General features: G+C 44.7%; 1 protein-coding gene across 7 annotated transcripts in view; it reads left to right on the top strand.

Annotated features, from left to right (window-relative positions):
* Positions 1-24,467, top strand: part of TBC1D1 (TBC1 domain family member 1) — a 212,046-nt gene that overhangs the window by 177,522 nt on the left and 10,057 nt on the right. For all 7 annotated transcript variants that reach the window (XM_078852572.1, XM_073342291.2, XM_073342290.2 and 4 more), the window contains 3 exons: positions 4,719-4,963; positions 5,525-5,684; positions 15,071-15,240. In XM_078852572.1, coding sequence (XP_078708698.1) covers positions 4,719-4,963; positions 5,525-5,684; positions 15,071-15,240 — 575 coding nt within the window. The remainder of the gene's footprint in view (positions 1-4,718; positions 4,964-5,524; positions 5,685-15,070; positions 15,241-24,467) is intronic.

The following is a 24,467-nucleotide window of genomic DNA, read 5'->3' as shown; positions in this document are numbered from 1 at the left end:
TACATAATCTGCAAAAACCAAATTTAGGGGAATAGATTTTGTTATACCAATAAAATAAAAACCAGCAGGATCTTATTAAAGGGGAAAAGGCAAAATGCCACATTTATTGTGAATACAGAAAGAATCATAGTAAGCAGTTAGTTATAGCTATAACATTCCATTCAATTTCATATTTATTCACACATTCATTCATACACACACACACACAGGTTCTGCAAGGTTGTTATCATAGTTACCAGCCTTAGAGTTGCTCATGCCAAGCCACTGGCCAGGTGGCCTGGACATGAGGAGGGAGCAGGGCCTTGTCAGATGCTCATCTGATGCTCCTGGAAGTTGGTTTGCAGAATCAGACCCCCCCAAAGTTCTCACTTTCTAGAGTCCATTTTTATAGGAATTTCTTCCTATGCCAGTCTATGGGAATTGCTTCATCATGCTGTTGCTGAATAAATCAGCAGATGTCACATTCCTGACGGCTCCTTGCTGCCAGATGTTATCTTGTTCTTTGGTTCTCCCATTCTTGAGGCTGTTGGGTGGATTCCAGTCTGCCCTCCGGGGGTCCTCTGGTTATTTCCACTTGACGCCTTCTTCAGCCAATGGACACTGGATTCTTAGGCTGGCACCTCCCTGATCATTCAGTTATTATCCACACCAAGCATCCATCCACATACATCCTCTATCTCTATTTTAATCACAATTGTTAATACAACAAAAGGGTGGGGCGTCTCTGGGTGCTGTTTCTTTGTTACAGAGTATTGCTTTGAGTCTCTCTCTGTGTGAGTAGTTGTTGTTACAAAGAATTGCTTTGAGAACAGACTCTGTCTTAGAATGTACTAACACAATTAGCAGCTTGCAAGTTTCACACATAGAGGGAGAGAAAAGTACCAAAAACCAAGAGACCTCTTAAAGAGTAATAATACCCTGGAATTTAAACTATGGGGAATCAAACTCAATTTGTGATTTTAATACAGAACTTCTTTAATATGATCCAACAATTTAACAATACAGTTTAGATATTAGAATCCGAATACTCGGGTGCATCACTCATGATTGGAAGAGGCCCTGGAGGTTTTTCGCCTTCCTCTGTAGCATGGGGCACGGGTCACTTGCTGGAGGATTCTCTGCTCATTGTCTTTAAACCACAATTTGAGGACTTCAATAGCTCAGACATAGGTGAGAGGTTTTTCGCAGGAGTGGGTGGGTGAGATTCTGTGGCCTGTGTTGTGCGGGAGGTCAGACTAGATGATCATAATGGTCCCTTCTGACCTTAATATCTATGAATCTATGAAAAGTTGTACAGAGATTTGGTTGTGGAAAGCAAAATATAACAATGAGTGGAGATGGTCCCTCAGTAATTGAGAATTAGGTAGGTTATCCATTTAGAAAATACAATCCATGAGGAAAGTATTTCAGTTACTTTCCTGACTGTGCTTCTCATTGGTACTCCAGCTCATCCCTCCTGGTATTGCTGTTTTCGGGGATGTGTTCTATAACACTTTCAGAGCTTTCCCAAGTTAAGTCAAGGAGATCTTGGCCAAATCATAATACTGTTACTCACACTGGGCTGAATTGGTATCTTGCAGTCCAGCGTGAGGAAGGGGCAGTACATACCACCACTGCCCAAGCAGCAGGGTGGGCACTGAGAGTCACAATTTGGTTCCTGCTTCCCCCTTGCTCCATGAGAAGTAAGGTATGCCCATCCCTTTCCTGTCACAGCTTACTCTCTTTGTGCTGGCTTGCTCCTGGCTGACGCATTGGAAGAACTGAGCCAAGGCCATTGCCATTCTCTGCCAACATGCAGTAGCATCCCACTAGAAGGTGTCTGCCTTTTCTCCCTCCCTGTTTTGCAGCTGGCAATGTGAGTAGCTCATGCCCCCACTCCTGAGCAGGTGTACAGCCAGGCTCATAGTTAAGACTAATGAGCAGCACAAGACGTGCCAATGAATTCACGGAATTGAAAAGTACAGCTAACTATGAGTAAGGGTGTCGGTATCTGACCTTGTCAGAGCTGGAATAGCGAAGAAAGACAAATCTTTGTTGATGTTAACCTTGCCTAAGAAAACAAGTTTAAAAGGACGTGAATTGTATTAAACAATGCCTAGTGTGCTAGTAGGCACTGAAGACTCTGCAATGACAGCACAGCTGCCATGAATCAATATAATACAGTTCAGCTGGAGCATCCTGTTGTGATTATGCATTAGTATAAATATTAAAATATTTGTCTCTCATTCTGAAGTTGGGGACATACTGAATTGTATAGTGGTACAGCCGTTATCAGAACCATCAGATGATCACTGTCTACTTGAAATGTATTTGTATTATTCGTATTGCGGTAGTGACTAGGACCCCATTGTGCTAGGCACTGTATAAACATGGAACAGAAAATCAGTCCCTGCCCCAAGGAGCTTACATTCTGCTCAATTAAAAAAATGGAGAATCATGTACTGCACCTGCCTCAGTTTCTCTGCCAGTTTTTAATTTTTTAAAAAAATTTTAATCACATTTTCCTGTTTGGATTTTTAAAAAACTTCTTTTCCCTCTTGATCTGTGAAGTGTCCATACAAATTGAGGGGACAATCCTATGAAGACTTACAAGAATCTCTGCTCACCTTAGAGCTACGAGGTTCACTTGATGTAGGTCCTGATCCTCCAAAGTCTTAACTGGCTAGTCAAGAGAGATAATCTGAGATTGTCTCTCTTGTGGATTTGACAGCACTTTGTGTATGGACAAAATAAACTAAAAATTAGTGGATTTTTTTTCTCTCATCTTTCAGTTACAGAACTCGTAGGAGTTTGTTGTAACTTCAGTACTTTTTTTAAAAAATCAGTCTACGTAACTTTAAGATGACTTTTATATTTTGCCTTTCATGGGATCTGATCCAAAGCCTATTGAAGTCAATGGGAGACTTCAGACCCAAAATGCAGGAGTGAATGTGGAACAAATAACTGGATTTACATTCACTTTTTTCTCCTGCTGAGCTTGTTGGCTTCTGGCTTTTTGGCGCTACAGGGTAGGGATGTGCCATGTTCAGAGGTAAATGCCTGCAGTATTCTCGCTCTTCCCAAACTTACCAACTTCAAGCATTCAAAAATCACAAGAATAACAAGGAGTCCTTGTGGCACCTTAGAAACTAACAAATGTATTTGGGCATAAGCTTTCGTCTCTAAGGTGTCACAAGGACTCCTCGCTATTTTTGCTGATACAGACTAACACGGCTACCCCTCTGAAAAAAAAAATCACTCTTAAAAATCAGTATTTTTAAAAAATAAATGTAGGGTTTTTTTATTTACCTTTTAGTATCTGAGCCTCTAAAGGTGCATTTAGGTCACATTTTTAAGCTTTTTCTCTGCCATTATGAAGGCCACAAACTTTTTTAAGAAAAAGCTGATTCACATCTAATTACAGGACTCCAGCAGCAGCTAGGGCTTTAAGAAATACACCAAATAGTGAGATTAGCAACATTGCTTCCACCCCACCCACTCCTTTTTCAGGACCCCTCTGTATTGGATTTTTTCCAGACCCCAGTTTATACCTTCTCCCTGAATGACTAGTGCCAGGGGGGCCTTACTGCTGACAGAGAGAGGCTAAGTGGGTCTCTCATCAAAATGTATTAGAATAACGTCTAGCTTAGGGAAAGAAGTCCCTGCAGAAAAATGAAAGCTGCTCTTTCACTTGGGAAGCTAATCACACTCCCTCTGCATCTGCAGCACTTAATTCCTTAACAGTCTTGGCAGCCATGAGACCAGACTCAGAAATAATCAAATGCAGGTTTTCCACTCGGTAGCTCAGAGCACTAACCGGAATGCAGGAAGAACCAGCCCCAGGCTTTGTCTTTTTGAAACAAGAGCTCTGATGGTATCTGCCAGCACACCTCCAGCCCAAGCAATACAGCAACATTCCAGAAGCTGAAGGATGGGGTGATATTTAACAAGTGGGCAACTACAAAAGACATATCACTTGCCCTGGAACAAAAGAAGTATTAAAACATCCTCTGAATTCAGATAGGTTGTTGGGGGGAAATCTCATGGTTGTTTTTCATTCTTCCAAAAATCTGTTTCTGAAACACCTGCTAATATTCTGTGAACGACAGACCTTCAATGTGGTCATTTACATACTGATAGGAATCTTTAGGGAAAGTTCAATAAAATGGCCCTGTTTGATAAAAAAGCAGATTAGTTCTATCTCACTGTGCAAGTAGCACAGATCAATCAGAAATGTAAATTTATGTTGTTTGGATTAGCTAATTATAAATAAAGAAACGAATAGAATTACTATTGTCCAATAGGCATCACAATGGTTGCTATTATAGACCATCCCAAATCAATATTGAAGAGTTTATGGATAATTGAGTAGAGGGGGGAAGTGGTGGTCCTGTTTGCTTTTGGTTGAGAGGATCAGATTCTTATTATTGCATCACGGTAAATCTGAAGTTTACACCACTGACTTCAATTTATGATTGGGAAACTGAGATCAGAATCTGGTCCAGATAGCTGAACATTGGTCTAAGACTTCTTTATTTGGACCCCAGCAGTCATCCAAGCCATGTCTTTTTTAAATTACAAAAATATATATTTCTAACCTCCCCTTGCCTTATAGAATAAACTCAATAATGTCAGCACTGAAAGTTGACTTAAAAAGATTGTTTGTTTAACTTGGTAACCTAGCAAGCTTGTTTTGTTTTGTTTAACGTTTGAATTGCTAACTTCAGTTGTTTTCACAGGACGCACCTTTCCAACACATCCTTATTTCTCAGCACAACTGGGAGCTGGGCAGCTGTCACTCTACAATATTCTGAAGGCCTATTCTCTTCTGGACCCAGAAGTAGGGTATTGCCAGGGCCTGAGTTTTGTAGCAGGAGTTCTGCTGCTTCATATGACTGAAGAAGATGCTTTTAAGATGTTGAAGTTTCTTATGTTTGACATGGGCCTAAGGAAACAGTATCGTCCCGACATGACTATTTTACAGGTATTTGTTTTTATGCCTCTGTAAAAAGGATGCTGCTAATAATAGCAATATAATTTGTTAGTGATGTGATTGTCAGATTCTGCTTTTTGACTCCACTGCAGAAACACTAAAGAGAAGGGGCACTATAAAGAAGATTAGATCTTAAAGAGATTTATGTTTCAGTTTAAGAGAGGTCATTGGGAAATTATGAAAAACACACACAACTCTGTGTTTAAGACTAATTTACATTCAGTAGCCCTTGTATGGAAGTGTGTCTTCAGATAGCCCTGCATAGCTGGCTATTGTAGGGAGAAAATACAGGGAACCCTGAAAGAGGGAGCATCACCTCTGCCAGCTTAGGGGTGAGAGGGATGGTTAATGTGGCCAATCATGAAGTGCTACCCATTGAGTCACTGAAAAGGCTTCAGATTAGTTTCTTATAAGTGTGTTTGAACATGAATTGGTAGATATGTTTCACTCCTTCTTTCTCATGAGAAAGAGTAGCATGGGCTTTGTTCTTATAACTTCCAGTTAGTCTGTTATTCTTAGTCAGTTCTTCATTTCTTTTTCTCTTCTTTGCAGATCCAGATGTATCAACTTTCCAGACTTCTTCACGATTACCACAGAGATCTCTACAATCACTTGGAGGAGCATGAGATTGGCCCTAGTCTCTATGCTGCCCCCTGGTTTCTGACCATGTTTGCCTCTCAGTTTCCCCTGGGATTTGTTGCCAGAGTATTCGGTAACTCTTCATAAAAATACCTTTCTGGTCTTCTTGAAACTGTGTTTGCATTGCTACAGGATCCAGCTTGTTTCATACACCTAAGACAATATTTATCCTATTTTTGATGAATAGTCACTTCCACAGATGTATTGTGTAGTGACAAAAGTCAGCTTTTAGGAAGTGAAGGTGTGGAGGTTATAGCAAAATGCTGTTCAGAGACGGTAGAAGGTTGGAACTGACAGTCTTGTCTCTCTACATTTTCCAAAGTATGCATCCAATGAAGTGAGCTGTAGCTCACGAAAGCTTATGCTCAAATAAATTGGTTAGTCTCTAAGGTGCCACAAGTACTCCTTTTCTTTTTGCGAATACAGACTAACACGGCTGTTACTCTGAAACCTGTCACCTCTATTGTTAACTTTTTTCTCTTTGGATTTCCTCATTCTTCTAATTTCAGCTGAGTCCTATAATCCTTCCCAATTACTGAGCCTTCCTATGTTCATTAAGTTGGAAATCCCATTTCTGCAATGTCCTAGGCTTCCCCTTCACAAAGGAATGCTGGCATTGCTGCAGTGAGTCTATATCAGTATTGTTCTATGCTGTATAATACTGCTAACTTTAGCCTGTTTTGCTCCTGAAGTATTCAGTATGGATCTAATCTTTTCCTTTAACATCTGGTCGGACACTTTCTGAGATTTTACACCGTTCCACTTGCCTGACTCCAGACCCATCATTGCCCATTCTCTTGCAGGCATTACATCTGTTCTTGATGTAACTATTCCTTATATATTTTCAAGGTTCACCAGTATTCCATAGGCACTAATCCTCTCATATCTTATTTCTGGTGTCCCTTTGATATAATAGTAGCTGTTAGATTTTTGTCCATCTTCAATTCCTATAATATAGCTTGCATAAATTAACTCATAGAGCCTGTTCCCTCTCATCCCCTCTTGCTGACATCACAGAGTACTGCGTGCAACTGGTGGGTAGGTCTCTCTGTCTTTCTTTTTACACCTTAGGGCAAGCCTACGCTACCATGTTACATCGGTGCTGCAGCACGTCTGGTGAAGATGCACTGTGCCGATGGGAGAGTGCTTTCCCATCAGCATAATTATTCCACCTCTGCAAGAGGTGGAAGTTATGTCGACAGAAGAGCATCTCCCGACAACATCGCATGGTGTGGACACTGCTTTAAGTCCATGTAACTTATGTCATTCAGGGGGGTGTTGTTTTCACGCCCCTGAGTGACGTAAGTTACATCAAATTAAGCGATAGTGTAGATCAGCCCTCGGCTGTTGACTTTCTGTACGTTGCTTCCACCCTGACTTCAACAGGTAGATCATTCTGAATTCTGGATCAATCTCTTTGATCCTTTTTATTAGAACTTGTGGTCCATCTCTTTCATCAGTATTTTCTCCATCCAATATCTCAGAATGAATATGGGGCTAGATATTCTAGGGGCTATATGCCTAAAATTTTATAATTATGTGAATAAGACCAGTGTCGTCACACAGTGGTCTAGGAATACAATACAATACACACTCTAGAGGGGCACAAAACCAGGCAATTGGTGTCCCATGACTAAATCACTCATAAATGGGTGACTCAACTAACTATACATACATATTGAAATAAAAAGTGTGTGTTTCAGTTCAGTTCCAGTTTCCCTGAATCATTTCTCCCAAAGGGTCACCTTCTCTCTCTCCTCTCCTCTCCTCTTCTCCACCCCCGCCACGCCCAGGAAAGAGGTTTTAACTCTCCACCACCCGTGGAAACTCCAAAAAGGAAGAACTGAGTTGGTGCATCCACAACTGCTCTGACCAGTCCCCTCCCCAGGGAATGCCACCCACTTTTGGAGCTTTGTGGGCGTGCTCTATGCTCTACACAGAGAGAAGATTGTGGACACCTGCCTCACTAAGAATAAATACACTGGCCAAAAGTTAATAAGACACAACAAGAATGACTCATTTCAACCAGATTAGTTGCTTGCTTAGGGCAGTGGTTCTCAATCAAGGGTACACGTACCCCTGGCGTGCATGAACTCATCTAGATATTTGCCTAGTTTTACAGCAGGCTACATAAAAAGCACTAGCGAAGTCAGTGCAAACTAAAATTTCATACAATGACTTGTTTATACTGCTATATATACTGTACACTGAAATGGAAGTACAATATTTATATTCAAGGTGACTTATTTTGTAATTATATGGTGAAAATGAGAAAGTAAGCAATTTTTCAGTAAGAGTGTGCTATGACGCCTCTGTATTTTTCTGTCTGATTTTGTAAGCAAGTAGTTTTTAAGTGAGGTGAAACTTGGGGTATACAAGACAGATCAGACTCCTGAAAGGGGTACAGTAGTCTGGAAAAGTTGAGAGCCACTGGCTTAGGCAATAGGCAGGAGCTGATGCATGTAAGAGCCAAGGAGAGAGGCTAGTACAGTGGTGCCATATATCCTGGAAATACGTTAGCTTCACAGTACAGAGAAACACATCGAGAGAAACATATAATCAAGCATTGTTTTCAAAGCATAGGAATTGTCATAAAGACAGTGGTCCACATACTTCAGTATGCTTGCATCCAAGATTGTCTGGACCTGCTGCTTCTGAAAGTGGTACAAAAAACCTTTCAGTCACAGTTCTGGAACAACTTCTCCACAGAGAAAGTTTCTTCCTAAATAACATTTAGTTAGTTAGAGATTGGGTGATGCCCGAAGAATAACCCTTGCTATTCTAACTCTGGCTATTAAGTAAAATTTTCAAAAGCACCTAAATCCCAACGTGATTTAGGCTGTTGTGTCACTTTTTTGAAAATTGTTACCCATTGTCTGCATCCATGTAAATGTCCAGTTCTTTAAAAAAAATCCTATTAAGAACTTGGCCTCAATAATATCATGTGGCAATGAGTTCTACAGGCTAACTATGTGTTACGTGAATAGGTATTTATTTTCCTTTATCAGTTTTAAATTTTCTGCTTTTCTATTTCATTAAATGTCCCTGTGATCTTTTCTTATGAGAATGAGCACATTTGCCAGTCTACCTTCTCTATGCCCTTCATCATTTCATATATCTTTAGCATGTCCTCTCATTTGTCTCCTCTCTAAGATAAACATTCCCAATCTTTTAAAGCTTTCTTTATATGGAAGTTGTTTCCGTGCCGCTAATCATTCTCATTTCCTATCTTGGAAAATAGATTTGAGTGATCAAGCACACAAGGTGCAATGATTTACTGATGCATTAAAATGACCACTCTCCTAACCTTTTTAATCAGTCTCTTTTTCAAAACAAAAGCAAATAATAAATATTTATTTCAAGGAGAATAGTCCTGTTCCTATTTAAGTCAATGCAAAATATGGCATTGGAAGATACCATGGTGCTAAGGATGGAATAGATTACATAGATAAAATCTATATTTACTGCCTTTTTTGATGCACAGCTAGTTATGGTGAGCACAGCACCCAATCAAGGAACAAGGTTGTGTTCTAAACAGGTTAGCCTCACAATAATCAATGTCTAACTGACAATAATTCTGTTCAGGAATGGAATGAAAATGAAAGTGTCATGCACTGAGTTTATAATCAACATTCCTCTTTTCAATCATCCGTGATTAATTGTGTTATCAATTATCACCTGTCAGTATGATCGTTTGTGAACTGCTTGACTGCAGATACACAAAAGACACATGCTTTTAGTTTATGCCCAACCTAATATATTTGCGACTCCTCAATATATAGATTTGCATATCATGTGTTTTGCTTTTAATTTGCCACTGAAAGATTATAGAGCTTTAAAAAGCAAAGAATTTATAATGGAATAAAAGGTGAGATAACTAAATGACTTCTGTGGAACGAGGGCCTTGTCACAGCAGAGGAGCATGCAAGACTAAAACCACCTCCTACAAGTCATTGTTGTTTTCCAGAAGCACAAGTCCAGTGTTGAAAGTCTCACAATATTTGGTGGCTTTCTTAAAGCAGCAACTCTTGGAAGCATATGATTAGGTGAGAATCTTAAACTGACTCCTTTTTAAAATGAAAGTTTCTCACCCTCAGTTGTGCCAAAGGCTCAGAAATCTGAAGAAAGATAGAAACCTCAAACTTCTTTTTTAATTGTCATGATTTTAAGCCAATCTTATGATTTCTGAATGGTTGGAATTGTCAATACTGCACATAGTGCTGGGAACTAGGTAATTCCTACACAGCTGGTCACTCAGTTTTGCACAACCTGACAGGTTTTGGTTTTATCACTCATTTATTAGATTCCTAGGGAGGAAGAAAAAAAAAGTTGAATTCTAGTGGCTCAAATGCAGACTAACGAGGCAAACTGATTTACCTGCCAACTTTTGACTGTGCAGCCCATTCAATGGAAATCTACTTACCCTACAGGAACTGGAGTTCTTTGAGAGGTGTTGTCCATATGCACTTTCCATTATTGGTGCATTCGCTTGAATCTGGAATCTTTGGCCAGGAGTACCCAGACTGTGTGCGTGCACCCTGAGTTCTCATGCTCTGAATCGAGGGCATATAAGAGCAGAGTGCACCAGTGCTCCTCAATTTCCTCTCAACTGCAGCATCTCATGGAGAAGGACTCTAGAGGTGAGGGGTGGTGGGTAAGTTGTGGAATGTGCATGTAGACAACACATCTCAAAGAACTCCTGTTACTGTACAGGTAAGTAACTTCCCATTCTCCTTCACGTGGTTGTCCGTATGCACATTCCACGATTGCTTATTCCCAGGTAGTAACCTCAGAGTCTCCGCTTTTACCACTTCATACTAAAAACTGTTAAAAATATCAAAACCATTAACGACTCAGTAGAAATTAGCTGGCAGTCACACAGACTGCAAGCTCCCTCTCAAAGCCAGAGGCACTGAGAAGCACTGATGCACTCTGCCCTTATATGCCCTTGATGCAGAGCATGAGGATTCTCAGGGTGCATGCACAGTGACTGGTCCTGCTGGGTAAAGACCAGGATGCATGCCAGGATACTGCTGGCTAAAGACTCTGGACTGAAGTGCATGAGGCACATGTGCACCAATAGTAGATAGGACAATCTTTCGTTCCTTGACTCCTGCAACCCAGTTGCCATGTAACAATGTAGTATTTAAAGGTACAGTGCATTTAGACTACCTTAGATCCCACTTTCTTCTGAAGGCTATATTCCAGTGTATTAAAGCCATAGGTTATAAAGAAGTTCTGGAGTTACAAGGCTGTGTTATGCTAGAAAGTAGAAAACTGCCTTTTTCCTTTTTTCTCCATCTGTCCAAACTTTCAACACTTCAGAATAGAAGGTCATGTGAGGGTACTGCAAAACAAAGGTTCTCTAAAACCTCCTATTTACTTAGTGGTGGAGGAGACTTGGAAGAACAACATTTATTCTGTTCCAAGATTGTAGATAACTTGATTTTAAATCCTGATGTCTGCCGGTCATGCTGACGTTAATTTGGATGCCTACATTGCATTGTCGCTGGCTTGCAGCCCACTTACAGCAAGCCTTAGGGATGGATAAGCTCCTAAAATAAATGGGCCTTTGTTCACCGCTCACTATTTTATATATGAATGAGATATTTCAGAAGTATATAATCAATCCAACTTATACCTTAATACTGTATAGGTCACTTTGAGTTAATCTGCATGTTTTCTAGGGGCAGGTGTTGGGTCATGTAGATGTATTATTTTCTGCATAATTAGGTTCTGCTTTGTACTTCATCTTTCTTGATTCTTGCTTGGTGTTCTCTGTATTAATATTAAATACTGTAGATTCCCTTACAGAGCAATGTCCTGTATCTTTCAAGTTTCTCTAGACACATGAAGACAGTTGCTCACTTTCCATTATGTCTTTCAGAGCAGCCCTACCTCTTATAGAATGTACTGAATTGGAACTGGAGCTGTTTGCACTGTTTTTAGGATGAATGGGGTAGAAATATAAGATTTATTATCAGTTATTACATGTGCTTCATGCTCTGTCTGTCCCTCTGTGAGAGAGAGATGAACACAGGAAGGGAGTGAAATGAGTTATGACTTCAGGGTAAAGTCAAGGTACTGTAGTGGAAACTTTCATTCTGATGCAAGCTTCAAAAGGGAGAATATTTGTACACAGAAATGTAGTCAGCCAGTGTTTTCCTATGTTCTTTGCTGCACTGGAGAGACTTGTGGTTTTGACATCAGCATTTTCCCTCATTGCTCAGTTTCTCTTTCTATTTGATCATGAAGTCCGAATGTGTTTGGCATCAGCCTATTACCATGTAAGTTATTGTGATGCTACCAGTTCAGCAGCATGACCTCACTTGCAGGTTCAAGTAGAAGGAAGAGAGATAGGAAGCCTTTGTATAAACACAGATATATTTGGTAATTAGGAAACCTGAACTGAAAACAAAAATCCACCTACCCCCCATATGGTTTCCCCCTGCCCTTAATAACTTTTCATAATATACTGAAAACTTCCTCCTGTATCAAAGTCCCTCTTTGAAACCCAGAGCAGATTTTGAGGTCTAGTAGCAAGAGAGTCTATGGAGGAAAAGAGCTTTTTGTATCTCCCCTGGCCAGTTGGATTGTGAGTGGTATCGTTGGCTGCTGCAGGGTAGCTCTCATGTATTTCCTGTCTCCATAAAGACCTGTGCTAGATTGTAGGCTGTTTGTAAAGGAAAAAGGAAGAGATGGAAAGGAAGTTATGCTGAAAGGTAGCTAGATACTGTGGCTGCACTGTGCTGAATGTGTACCAGGATGCTGTCTTTATGGGGCCACCTGCAGCATTAATACACAGCTCACATTAGTAAGATTTCAAGATACACTACAAATGTGATTAGTTGTGTGGCTTGTTAGGATATTAATATGTTTATCAGATACTTATATTAAAAACAAATAAACCCAGATGCAGTTAGAAAACTGATTTCTTTAACTCAAGTCCCATACGCATTGTGTTATGTTTTCCTAATGCAGTTTAGCACTTCCCTTCAGTAGGTAAGAAATAGGGCTGAAGAAAGATTACACTCCGTTCTTATTATTAAAGTGTAGGTACTTACTGTTTTTATTAAAGTTCTTTAATTTATGATTCCATTCAAGCTCAGAACTGACAGCTGAAAATTAATAAATTCAGCTGCTTCCATTTACTTCTTCATAGAGTTCTCATGACCCCCCTCAAAAAACATAACACATACAAGAAGAGGTAACACTGTCCAATTTCACTGCATAGCCTAGCTCAGGGATCGGCAACCTTTCAGAAGTGGTGTGCTGAATCTTCATTTATTCACTCTAATTTAAGGTTTCACGTGCCGGTAATACATTTTAACGTTTTTAGAAGGTCTCTTTCTATAAGTCTTTAATATATAACTAAACTATTGTTGTATGTAAAGTAAATAAGGTTTTTAAAATATTTAAGAAGCTTCATTTAAAATTAAATTAAAACACAGAGCCCCCCAGACCGGTGGCCAGGACCCGGGCAGTGTGAGTGCCACTGAAAATCAGCTCCCATGCCGCCTTTGGCATGTGTGCCATAGGTTGCCTACCCCTGGCCTAGCTTATACATAACTTAAATATGTACTGGATGTCTCGGGTGATAACTCACCAATCAGGGCAATTGATCTAGCTAGTGAAACACACAATTGACACTTAAATAATTGAATAATAATGGGTCCTGATGTATTGTGACAGGTTCCCCCCGGCATGCCACCTGGAACTGGGGTACCACTGAGCCCGTCTGACACATCAGCCTGGGCTCCCTTTACACTGTATTGTTGTGATAGGCCCTCAAGCCCCCTCCAGCACATGTATAGGTAGGGACACACCCAGCTGCAGCTACACACAGATGCTGAGATCAGCTCTTTATGGGAAGGCTCAGCTAAGGCACCTCCCAGTTCCTAAGGCATGCACTCAACTCTGGAGTGTAAACCCAAAATTATACTGTCTTGTGCTGCACAGGAAACTGTACAGCATAAGCTCATGAAATTCACCCCGTCCCTCAATGTGGAGAGGAATATATACTGCTTTCTGCCCCAAGTAATAACTCCCGCACACGCTGGTTTTAGACCAAACAAAAACAAGTTTATTAACTACAAAGGATAGATTCTAAGTGATTATAAGGATAGCAAACAGATCAAAGCAGATTACCTAGCAAATAAAACAAAAAAGCAAACTAAGCTTAATATTCTAAAGAAATTGGATATGAGTAGCAAATTCTCACCCTAAATGATTATTTAAGCTGGCTGGAGGCTCTTAAGGGCATGCTTCACTTGCTTGCAGCTTAAAACCCAGGTATTCCTTCCACAGGCTAGAATTCCCTCTAGCCTGTGTTCAGCCCTTCTCCCCCAGTTCAGTCCTTGTTTCTCAGGTGTTTCCAAGCATCTCCTCTGGGCGGGGATCAGTGAAGAACCACATGATGTCACTCCCCTGCCTTAAATAGCTTTTGCATGTGGCAGGAACCCTTTAATTCCAACTTTAGTTCCCATGGCTTTCAGTGAAAAAACACTGGTATTTCAAGATGGAGTCCAGTACCAGGTGACTTGGTCACATCTAGGGTCATAGCAGCAATGAGTCAGAGGCTGTTTATAGTGTCCTCAGGAAGGCTCCCTTCTGGGAGATTAGCATCTTCTAAGACCTATCCTCTTTCTAACGGCCCTGCCCAGCCAGCCATCTAGACTGATTGCCTTCTGCCTAGTGGGCATTCCCCAGGTGTAAACACATTTGTAATAGGTGCATAGACAATATTCCTAACTTCAGATACCAAAATGATACATGCATACAAATAGGATAATCAGATTCAGTGAATTATAACCTTTTCAGTGATATCTTACATGATCTCTCTTGCATAAAATACATCATAGTTATGCCATAATCATATCATAATAATATTGCTATGAAGAATATGGGGCATAATGCCACATGTATATCTAATGCTTTAGAAAAAATCACAGCCCACTACACAACGCAGGCATGTGTGCACATGCGCACATTCACTCTCTCTTACATGAGGTTTTTTGTGCACTATTTTTGCAGAACAGGAGAAGGAACTGCTTTACATAGCATTGCTCAGTTCATGCCCTTGAAGCATATGACTTAGCTAGCATAGCTGAAAATACAGTTCCTACATAAAATATATGAATATCTGATCCTTTCAAAAATCTCACACACTGTGTGTCTTATTGACTTCCTCTGATGCAGATTCCATGTATTAAAGAAATGTTTCTTTTTCAGTGTAAAACTTTTACAAAAGTTCTGTTTCCCCTTTCAATGTTAGGTACTGTTAAAAAAATTGTTTAACTATAAAACACAATTACAAAAATGCTTGATTGGTGAATATTTCTAGCCTCTTGATCTCTATAGTGTATGAAGTTGTTATCCTTTGGAAATTTTACTGTTGTATTATTCTTATCAAAAGATGTGCTTGTTTTATGTACTTTTGGTTTTTCTTTGTTTTCACAGATATGCTCTTTCTTCAGGGATCAGAGGTTATATTTAAAGTGGCTTTAAGCCTGTTGGGAAGTCACAAACCCTTGATTCTGCAACATGAGAACTTAGAAACCATAGTGGATTTTATTAAAAGCATTCTCCCAAACCTGGGCTTGGTACAGATGGAAAAGACCATTAATCAAGTATGAGACAATCTGAACATTTACCTATTATCAAGAGAAATAATGTTCTTATTAACAGAAGTTAGGAGTAGTAGTATTCTTTTGTAAAATCACAATGGAGAGAAGTGCTTGTGCTATTCCTAGTTGAGAATAGGTTACTAATTGTAGTTTGGAATACGTTAAAGAAGCTTTCGAACCGTGTTACTTATACAGTACCTGGGCATCCTTACATATTAGTTAGTCATCATAAATTACATTGTTAATTACATTTACAGTTCTGATTTTCACTAAGTGTATTTAATTGATTTTCATTTTGTTGGCAATAATACTGTATCCCATGTACAGTGCATTCTACAGGATAGGGAATAAGGTAGACTGAGTGTATACTAGGCTTATCCATTTCCAGAGAGTCTGATTCTCCACATCTAATTTCAGAAGAAAAAAATAGCTTTACAAGAGCCTTGTGCATGTTAACTTTTCTTACCCATGCCATAGACTTCTCTTTGTTGATTATGTCTGCTCTGCCAAGTTGTATGATACAAGTTTGTTAATAGACTCATAGACTATCAGAGTTGGAAGGGACCTCAGGAGGTCATCTTGTCCAACCCCCTGCTCAAAGCAGGCACAATCCCCAATTTTTTTTTTTAGCCCCTGATCCCTAAATGGCCCCCTCAAGGATTGAACTCACAACCCTGGGTTTAGCAGGCCAATGCTCAAACCACTGAGCAATCATAGCAAAATGCTGTGGAACAGCAAACTTGTCTTCCAGACAGAGGAGATGGGGTGGTGCAGTCTCCTGCATTCAGTCATAGTACTGGGAAGCATTGAGTGATCCCTCAAGATGGCAGTTATTCCACTGGGGCAGAAATGATGAAACACTACTGTGATAAGAGGTGGTTCTAACAGCTGCACAGTGTAATCTCATTTATCCCAATCTCTTCCCTGTCCCTCAGTGTGAGGAACATGCTACAGAGAGCATCTATCTCATGCTGGGGGACAAGGAAGGGATTGGGATAATGTGGCGGTCTGGATAATAGAGAAGAGACCCGCAGTCAGCATTGCAAAGAGGCGGACGAGACTCCGGGTGCAGAGGAAGCCACCTTGCTGCTGAATGTCTCCTGTGGCAGCCAGGGAAACCTCTGTAGCCTCGCTGTCACAGGAGTGAGGGAGCAGGGTCATGACAGCAGAGCTGCAGAGGTCTTCCTGCGCTTCTGCAGGGCCAGTGACACCTGTTCCCAGAAGGTGCCGGGGGGACGGTGGGGTGGCTGTGGTTCTGGTGGGATAGAGCAGAGACAACTCCCCCCAGCCTGGACTGCAAGGAGGAGGAGGTGGCCATCCCACTGCTGAATGGCTCCTGCCCCATCGCTTAGCCAAAATCCTGATTAGCTGAATAAAATCCGTGTCGCCCATGCTGTTTGGATAATCGGGAGTATACTGTATTTGTGGGTCTGTAAAGAACATGGATAACCCGTGTTTGTAGTGGTCTGCATAGAGACCCTATTATCCTGAAAATGACCTGGCTGTAACAACTGATTCACAGTGAGGGGAAATACAGATGGCAAGTATTGCTATTTTATTATCTGTATTACTGTAGCGCCTAGGAGCCTAATCATGGACCAGGACCTCTTTGTGCTAGGTGTTGTACAAACACAGAACAGAAATGTGGTGACTTGTTCCCCTTTCCTTTCCCCAAAACATGGTGAGGTTCACTCTGCCGTTGGAGCTGCATTTGCCTGTCCATAGATAGCCCTGGGGGGTGAGAAGTGAGCGTGGCCTTCAAACCAGAAGGATCCATGGTGAAATCACTACAACCCTGCAGAATGGCTTTCCATTTGCTGGCAGCAATGCTCATTTAAAACAAACAGGCTCATTAAACTAGCTAAGGATTTTTCCTGACACTTAATATCAGAGGAAGGTGGGCAAAATTGGAGGGGATTGGGGCTTAGGGGGGAAGGACATTAAAAGTGTTGGTACTCTCTGGAGGGGTAGATTATGTACAGTGCACAAAGGCCAGAGTACAGGGCTGTACAGAGAGACCTACGCCTAGGTGATTTGAGGGAGACTTCTAGGTCTGAGCAGAAGCGACAGGGTATTTTGCCCTGTGTTCAAACTGCTCTAGTTTCAGAGCAGGCAGGTAAAATGACCTGAGGACTGAACAGCTGCTCTCCTTTGATAAGGACTGCTGCTAGAGAGAGCAGCTCATTGATCGCAGCTTCTACAAGGCTACTAGGCAAATCCGTATCCTCCCACCTCCCGCAACTGTAGCCTGTGGCTTTCATGCCATAACTTGCCCTAAGTTGGTTAGCTTTTAAGTGAAATTTCTGATTTGCCTAACGTTCTGTCCTTTTGGAGTTGATGCTTTGGTTATGATAGCAGGGACTTCCCTCCCCTCTCTGAGTGCAAAGGAGTTTGGAAGACAGCGGTCATGACAAAACTAACAGTCTGGCTTGCAGAATGCATAGGCTGATTCTGAAACAACTGTGTGTTTTCTGCAGAATCTTTCATTTTCATAGAAAATGGAAATCCCATAAATGCACGTGAAAAATAGGAAGAATAGTAAGAGGCCAATGAGGCTCCCTCAGGAGCTCTTTAATGACGTGAAAATCAAAAAGGAATCCTACAAAAAGTGGAAATGTGGACAGATTGCTACAGATGAGTACAAAAGATAGCAAAAGCATATAAGGACAAAATCAGAAAGGGTAAGACACAACATGAGTTATACCTTGCAAGGGACATAAAAAGCAATAAGAAGAGGTTCCATAAATACATTGGGAGCAAGGGAAAGCTGAAGGAAAGTGTAGATCCTCTACTTAGTGGGGAAGGAGAGCTAATGGATGCCATCAAGAAAGCTGAGGTGTTGAATTCCTATTTTGCTTCAGTCTTTACTAACAAAGTAAAATGTGACCAGATTCTTAACATAGTTAATGTTAACAACCAGGGGGAAGGAACACAAGCCAAAATAGGGAAAGAAAAGGTTAAAGAATATTTAGATAAGTTAGATTTATACATCTAACAGCAGAGCCTTATGAAATTCACCCTAGAGTACTTAACGAACTAGCTGATTCAATCTCAGAACCGTTAGCGATTATCTTCAAGATCTCATGGAGGATGGTCCCAGAGGACTGGAGAAGGGCAAACATAGTATCTGTTCTTTTTAAAAGGGAACAAAGAAGTGCCAGGGAATTATAAACCAGTCAACCAAACTTGGATACATGGAAAGATACTGGAACAAGTTATTAAACAATCAATTTGTAAACACCTAGAGGATAATAGGATAATACGTAATAGCCAACATGTATTTGTCAAGAAAAATTTATGCCAAACCAACCTCACATCCTTCTTTGACAGGGTTACTAGCCTAGTGGATCAGGAGGAAACTGTAGATATGATATACCTTGATTTTAGTAAGGCTTTGACACAGTCCCACATGACAGTCTCATAAGCAAACTAGGGGAAGTTGTCTAGATGAAATTACTGTAAGATGGATTGAAAGACCATATTCAAATAGTAGTTATCAATGGTTTGCTGTCAAACTGGGAGGCTATATCTAGTGGGTCCAGCATAGATCTGGCCTTGGTCCGATACTATTCAATATTTTCGTTAATTACTTGAATAATGGAGTGGAGAGTATGCTTACAAAATTTGCAGATAACACCAAGCTGGGAGGGGTTGCAAGCACTTTGGAGGACAAGATTAGAATTCAAAATGACCTTGATAAATTGGAGAATTGGTCTGAAATCAACAAGATGAAATTCAATAAAGTACTACATGTAGGGAGGAAAAATCAAATGCACAACTACAAAATGGGGAATAACTGCCTGGGCAGCAGTACTGACGAAAAGGATCTGGGGGTTATAGTGGGTGACTATAGGGAGCCAGGGTGGCCTCCCTCCGAACCAGAGGGTAAAGAGCCACCCTCTCAGCCTGAGTGGGCGGGGCCAGACCACGCTTACTCCAATCCCCGGAAGGTGAGGGGCGGAACAGGAAGTATAGAGGGCGGGGCCCTTTGCCCAGTGAGGGCAGCACCAGGGAGGGAGACAGACACAGGCAGCTGGCTGTTCCCTCCAGACCCTGCTGCCGAACCAGGAGAGGCCCTGGGCCAGGAGGAACCTGACCTGGAGGAAGGACTGAGGCGACCAGAACTGCCAGCCGCTGAGTACCCGGGGACCTAGAGGGGCCAGGCTGTAACCCGGGCCAGCATGAGCCTGACACAGAGAGAAAGCTGGAGCTGCCAGCAGCTGAATACCCGGACGAGCTGGGGGGACCGGAGAGGCCCGCTTGAGAGACCGGGTAGGAAATAGCCCAGGGGCAGAACTGCACAGTGTGGTGGGTGTATTTGGTCAGCGGGGCTGCTGACCCAGCGGCGGGACCCTCTCCTCCCGCCACTGTCAGGGCCCTGGGCTGGAACGCAGTGGAGTTGGGTGGGCCTGCGTTCCCCTACCCCGGCCAACCCACCTCGGGTAGCAGAACTGTGCGCTACAAACCCGTGCCGGCGCTCCACTGCCCGAGGGGCGCGCTACAGACTCGTGCCGGCGCTCCCCTGCCTGAGGGGCGCGCTGCAGACTCGTGCCGGCGCCCCCTGCCTGAGGGGCGCGCTGCAGACTCGTGCCGGCGCCCCCTGCCTGAGGGGCATGCTGCAGACTCGTGCCAGTGCCCCCTGCCTGAGGGGCGCACTGCAGACTCGTGCCGGCACCCCCTGCCTGAGGGGCGCGCTACAGACTCTGGCCGGCGCACCTTCTCCGCTAATTCTCCAGTGTCCGAAAGGTGTGACTAAGGCCGGCCAGTGGGACAGTAGCTCTCCATCGCCCCCTATAGGCTCAGTGGACCGATTGAAACCTGTCACGTGGTGGAGAATGCGGGCAGCGATCCCTATCCTTGCAGGAAGGGGTTAGAGCGAGGGGCCTCTGAAGCTCCCTTAATTGAAAGATGGAAATGGAAAGGCTTATCCAGTTCCTGGCTGAGAGCCAGCAACAGCAGCAACTACAACTTGTACAGCAGCTGGGTGCCCACCAGCAGCAGTTGCTTCAAACCTTGGGGGCCCAGCACCATGAACAACAAACCCAATGCTTCCAGCAGCTTGCAATCCTGTGGCCGGGCCACGGTGGGGCTCAGCCGGAGAGGGCGGCCACCTCGACCCCTCCTGTCCCACCGATCCGTCTGGATAAGATGGGGCCTGAGGATGACCCGGAGGCCTATTTGGTGACCTTCAAGCAGGTTGCCTCAGTGGCCGGTTGGGCACCTGACCAATGGGCGACCTTCCTCACCCCATATCTGACGGGGCTTGCCCAGAAGGCTTACCGTGGACTCCCAGATGATGAGGCCCGCATTTATGCTCGAGTGAAAGTGGCTATCTTGAATGCCTTTGACATTACTCCTGAGATGTTTCGGCAACAGTTTCAGGAAAAGGTCTACCCACCGGGTGCCAGACCCCGGGCCGTGGCCCAGGAATTGAAGGACGCAGGCGGCTGATGGCTACAACCTGAGTGTCAAACAGCAGCTGAGGTGACTGAACAGGTCATCCTCGAACAATTCATGCACATCCTCCCGACCCAGGGGAGGGCTTGGGTGTTGCAGCACCGGCCACAAAGTCTGAGCGCGGCCGTCACGCTTATGGAGGAATTTCTAGAGGCAGAGGCCCCGATAGGACCAGCAGCCCGCCCCCGAAACCCTGGACCCAGTGCACAGAAACTTGAAGGGGAGGGGCCCACCTCCCAAACTGATGCACGATACCGTACCCGACGACCAGATGGCAGCAGGACCGATTTTCCCCGACACCCTGAGTCCACACCGCTCTCCGCCTTTGGACGCTTAACCAGACCACCGGGCCCCAGCCAACCCTGCAGCCCCACCGGTGCACCCATGCAGCCGGGGTGCCCAGAGGTAGGACCTTGCTTTCGATGTGGCGAGTACGGTCATCTGCAACAGGGCTGTCCTGCGATGGACTGCAACTTTGGCCTGCTGTGCACCAGGGAGCGACAGGCCCGTCCACCCTCTGTGGCCAAACTGACAGCCCCCATGGAAGTCGCCGGGACCCACGTTGTTGGTCTAGTTGATTCAGGTTGTGGGTAGACCCTTGTCCACCAGGCACTCTTCCTGGACACTGAGCAGACCATTGGGGAAGTACGGATTCAGTGCCTACACAGAGACGTGAAATCGTACCCCATGGTTCAGGTCCCCATCACGGTGAACGGAGCAACTCAGTTAATGAACGTGGCAGTGGCATCATCCCTCGCCTATCCAGTTATTCAGGGCCACGACTGGCCAGACTTCATCGAGGTGCTCCGATCCCTACCCACCGAAGAGGCGTTCGAGGGAGCTCCGCCTGAGATGAAGACAGGCCCCGACTCGAGGTCCAACCCCGGAGTTGCCCCAGTTCCCACACCTGGGCAGGACAGCCTGGAAACGGCTGGCCCCCCTCCTGACCTGGTGGACTTTAGTCGAGATCAAAGGGAGGACCCTACGCTCCGGTTTGCCTATGAACAGTTGGCCCCGGTGGATGGTGAGGTCATGGAGCCGCAGCACACCATCCAATGGCCTAGGTTTGAACTCAATCACGAGTGGCTCTATCGCGTTGATTGAGACCCCCAGACCCAAGAGGTCCGGACCCAACTCGTGGTCCCCCGTATTCATCGTCAGGCTGTCCTGAAGCTTGCACATGACATCCCGGCTGCAGGCCATTTAGGGCAGGAAAAAACTGTGGCTAGGGTCCTGGCCAAGTTCTTCTGGCCCGGTGTTCACAGTGCGGTGAAGGATGACTGTGTGTTGTGCCCGGACTGCCAACATGCAGCCCTGGCAGGGGTATGGAAGGCCCCCCTGGTCCCTTTACCAGTCATAGGTGTACCATTTGAGCAGGTAGTGATGGACCTGGTGGGGCCTTTTCCAAAAAGTAAGGCGGGCCATCAATACATCCTTGTCCTGATGGACTATGCCACCCGCTTCCCTGAGGCCGTCCGCCTAAGAAGTATCACCGCCCGCACTATCGTTGCAGAGCTCGTGAAGATCTTCGCAAGGGTGGGCCTCCCACGGGAGATACTCACTGATCAAGGGACCAACTTCGCTCCTAAGCTGTTCTGTCAGGTATGTGCCCTGTTGGGGATTAAGAAACTGCAGACCTCGGTCTACCATCCCCAGACGGATGGATTGGTCGAACGTTTTAACCGGACCCTGAAGGGAATGTTGCAGCGTTTCCCCACCCAGGACCTCCGCCAGTGGGACCAGCTGCTCCCTCCTTTACTACTGGCAATTAGAGAAGTCCCACAGGCATCCACGAAGTTCTCCCCGTTTTGAACTCCTCTATGGGCGGCAACCCCGCAGGGTTTTGGACCTCTTGAGGGAGACCTGGGAACACAACTCATCCGCAACGCAGGGTCTCTTACAATACGTCTTACAGCTGCAGGGGCGGCTGGTGCGGGCAGGCGAGCTTGCGAAGGAGAACTTAAATGCAGCCCAAAGAGCCCAGGCGCAGCACTACAATCAGGGCGCCCAGGCTCGATCATTTGGGCCAGGAGACCAAGTACTCCTCCTGCTCTCCTCGGAGGAATCAAAGCTTTTTGCCCGCTGGCAGGGTCCGTATGAGGTCCTCCGCTTGGTAGGGCCTGTCACCTACGAAATTCAGCAACCTGGTCACCGTAAGGAAAAACAGATTTATCATGTAAATCTCTTAAAACCCTGGTAGGAACGGGAAAGACTACTAGTTGCCCCGTACCCCCACGAACCAGACCTGGGGCCCCAACCGCCCGAGGAGTCGGATAATGGTGAGCCCCAGCTAGCCGAGACACTCACAGTCGAGCAGCAAGAACAGGCCCTCTGCTTAGTAAGGGCATTCCCCAAGACGTTCACCATGAAACCCGGGTGGACTACGCTCACCTATCATGTGATCCAGACTGAACCCGGAGTGGTGGTCCGAGAGACAACCCGGCCATTGCCTAGGCGAATGCGGGAGGTCGTAGAAGAGGAAGTCCAGGCAATGTTGGATCTGGGTGTTATTGAGCGCTCCCAGAGCGAGTGGCGAAGCCCCGTCTTCCTCGTACAAAAGCCGGATGGGAGCCGGCAGTTTTGCATTGACTTCCGGAGGGTAAATGCCATTTCAAAATTTGACGCCTATCCGATGCCCCGCATCGATGAGCTCCTCAACCAGCTCAGGGAGGCCTGTTATATTGCCACTTTAGATCTCACAAAGTGGTACTGGCAGATCCCCTTGGATCCCAGGTCCAAGGAGAAAACAGCGTTTGCCACCCCTTCAGGGTTGTACCATTTCACCCGGATGCCTTTTGGCCTCCATGGGGCCCCGGCGACCTTCCAGCGTTTGACGGACCGGGTGTTGCAACCACACACAAAGTACGCTGCGGCCTACTTGGACAATGTGGTCATCTATGGCAATAACTGGGAGGAACATCTTAACCAAGTAGCGGCAGTCCTCTGGGACCGCCGCGCAGCCGGGCTTACGGCCAATCCAAAAAAATGCCGAATCGGGCGGGAGGAAACCACTTACCTGGGACACACCTTGGGCCAAGGACAGGTCCGCCTCCTCATCGGGAAAGTCCAAGGACTCCAGGAATATGTGCCGACCACAAAAAGGCAGGTACGTCAATTCTTGGGCTTAGCTGGTTATTACCGGCAGTTTGTACCCCACTTCGCAAGCATTACAGCCCCGCTGACAGAGCTCTTGACCAAGGACAGCCCCCGCCAGGTGCATTGGTCCGATGAATGCGAGATGGCCTTTCGAACTATCGAAGAAAGACTGTGTAGCGATCCAGTATTCTTCAGCCCTGACTTTCAGCATGACTTCATCGTTCAGATGGATGCCTCAGGAGTAGGGTTTGGGGCAGTCCTCTCACAGGAGGTGGACGGGGAGGAACACCATATTGTTTACCTCAGTCGGAAGCCGTTCCCCAGAGAACGGAACTACTCTGTTGTGGAGAAAGAGGCCCTAGTGGTTAAGTGGGCGGTCGATGCTCTCCGCTACTACGTCCTTGGAGCCCCCTTTATACTGGTTACAGACCATGCACCCCTGAAGTGGCTTAATAAGATGAAGGACAATAATGCCAGGCTGATGCGGTGGTATCTAGCTCTGCAGCCCTATGCCTTCATGATTCACCATCGAGGGAAGGGACGGGACAACGCCAATGCGGACTTTCTATCCCGCCGCAGAGAGGGTGAGGATACCAGCTCCGATGGTCGGGAGCTGGATTTGAGGGGTGGGGTATGTAGGGAGCCAGGGTGGCCTCCCTCCGAACCAGAGGGTAAAG

The sequence above is a fragment of the Lepidochelys kempii genome, chromosome 4 (genome assembly GCF_965140285.1).
Source record: "Lepidochelys kempii isolate rLepKem1 chromosome 4, rLepKem1.hap1, whole genome shotgun sequence".
In the NCBI taxonomy this organism is placed as follows: domain Eukaryota; kingdom Metazoa; phylum Chordata; order Testudines; family Cheloniidae; genus Lepidochelys; species Lepidochelys kempii.
Note: the sequence above shows the minus strand (reverse complement) of the source record. Positions and strands in the feature narration are given on the sequence as shown.